Genomic DNA, 1,654 nt, shown 5'->3' with positions numbered 1-1,654 from the left:
ATATGTGTTCGGTTGGATTGCTCTGAATAAGCTTTATGAAGTTGAAAATCGTGAGATCCCACATCAGTTGGAGAGGGGAACAAAATATTTCTTATAAGAATGTGGAAACCTCTCCCTAGTAGACGCATTTTTCTATTAATAGTGAGCTTGGACTGTTACAAATGGTATCGGTTGGACGATGGATTCCAATAAGGTTGAAGATTATGAAATCTCAAATCAGTTGAAGAGAGAAAATAAGCCTCCGCTTCTAAAAGTGAGAAAGTTCTTATTAATAGACATGTTAGAAGGTCCGTCCAACAAAAAAATTTCCCTAACCCCGCTAGAGGTAAGGTTTGTTCTAAAATGGAATCTTCTAAATACGTAGGGTATGGCCCATAAAAGAAGCCCATTGTAGCAGAATTGGCTGAACGCCCAGAAGGTTCATTCGACGACGGAGGCGAGGATATTTCGAAAAAGAGAGAAACTTCCCGAGAAAGCCAGAATCTTCGACAGTCGCCATAAATTCTCACCTCTTTCACTTTCTTCACCAATCAGAAACTCCAAACCAGCAAATTATCCTCTGATAATCGTTGAGTTCAATCAAAGCGCTTCCGAATCTCGATTTCAAATCTCCGATTCAAGTCGTATATCAATTTCTTCAACTAAACCTCAGAAGATGTCGATGATTCCAAGCTTTTTCGGTGGCCGACGGAGCAGCATCTTCGATCCATTTGCCACATTCGATCTCTCAGATCCATTCGATTTTCACTTTCCTTCATCACTTTCATCTCACTTTCCGGAAATTGCTCGTGAAACTTCAGCTATGGTGAACGCTCGTGTAGACTGGAAGGAGACGCCGGAGGCTCATGTTCTGAAAGCCGATCTGCCTGGACTGAAGAAAGAGGAAGTGAAAGTGGAGATAGAAGACGGAAAAGTGATTCAGATCAGCGGCGAAAGGAGAGTAGAGAAAGAAGAGAAGAACGAGAAATGGCATCGGATGGAGCGAAGCAGTGGAATGTTCCAGAGGAGATTCCGGCTGCCGGAAGATGCGAAAATGGAGGAAATTAGGGCATCTATGGAGAACGGAGTATTGACTGTGACGGTGCCGAAGGCGGAAGAAAGGAAAATGGATGTGAAGTCCGTTGAGATTTCCGGCTGAAGGAATTAACCTTTGGAATTGTAATATGTGGTGTTTGTTACCTTTTGGCGCTTTTTTTTGTATCACATGTATTTTTAATAAAGATTAAATCAATAAAAATACCTTATTTCTCTTAAAATAAAACTTTTAAACTCTCTAGAATTTACATAATATTCTTAAAATAAAACTTTTAAAATTTTATTAGTATTTAAATTTTAGTACACAACTATTTATATCATATAATAAAGATAAAAGTATTTTAAAAAAACTTGTAAAAATTTTAACGCTTCTAAAAAAGTTTAATTATTTAAACTTATAGAAATTTTAAAAATTTAAGAAAAATTTTAAATAAAATATTAATGGTTTAATCTTTGTTTTTGTTTTCTTTGAGTAAAGTTTCTTTTTAAATTTAAAAATATTATTGAAATTTTTAGAATTTTAAAATATTTTTTAAACAAAATATGAAACAAAGGCTAACATAATCACATTACACTTATAGATGAAATAATGCCATTATCAATGCCTTCTCGAACAGAA

At 35.3% G+C, this 1,654-nt stretch overlaps 1 protein-coding gene across 1 annotated transcript; it reads left to right on the top strand.

The window, feature by feature from the left end:
• The first annotated feature begins 336 nt into the window (after window positions 1–336).
• Window positions 337–1,253, top strand: LOC111786315 (18.5 kDa class I heat shock protein-like). The gene has a single exon (XM_023666623.1). The coding sequence runs from the start codon at window positions 656–658 to the stop codon at window positions 1,136–1,138; it is 483 nt and encodes a 160-aa protein (XP_023522391.1). The 5' UTR covers window positions 337–655; the 3' UTR covers window positions 1,139–1,253.
• Window positions 1,254–1,654: the final 401 nt, after the last annotated feature.

The sequence above is a fragment of the Cucurbita pepo genome, unplaced genomic scaffold (genome assembly GCF_002806865.2).
Source record: "Cucurbita pepo subsp. pepo cultivar mu-cu-16 unplaced genomic scaffold, ASM280686v2 Cp4.1_scaffold001425, whole genome shotgun sequence".
Lineage (NCBI taxonomy): Eukaryota > Viridiplantae > Streptophyta > Magnoliopsida > Cucurbitales > Cucurbitaceae > Cucurbita > Cucurbita pepo.
The sequence above is the reverse complement of the archived record's forward strand: the minus strand, read 5'-3'. Positions and strand labels throughout refer to the sequence as shown.

Bases quoted from the DNA above. Each gene is read 5' to 3' on its own strand.
- LOC111786315 (XM_023666623.1), top strand. From the start codon at position 656: ATGTCGATGATTCCAAGCTTTTTCGGTGGCCGACGGAGCAGCATCTTC.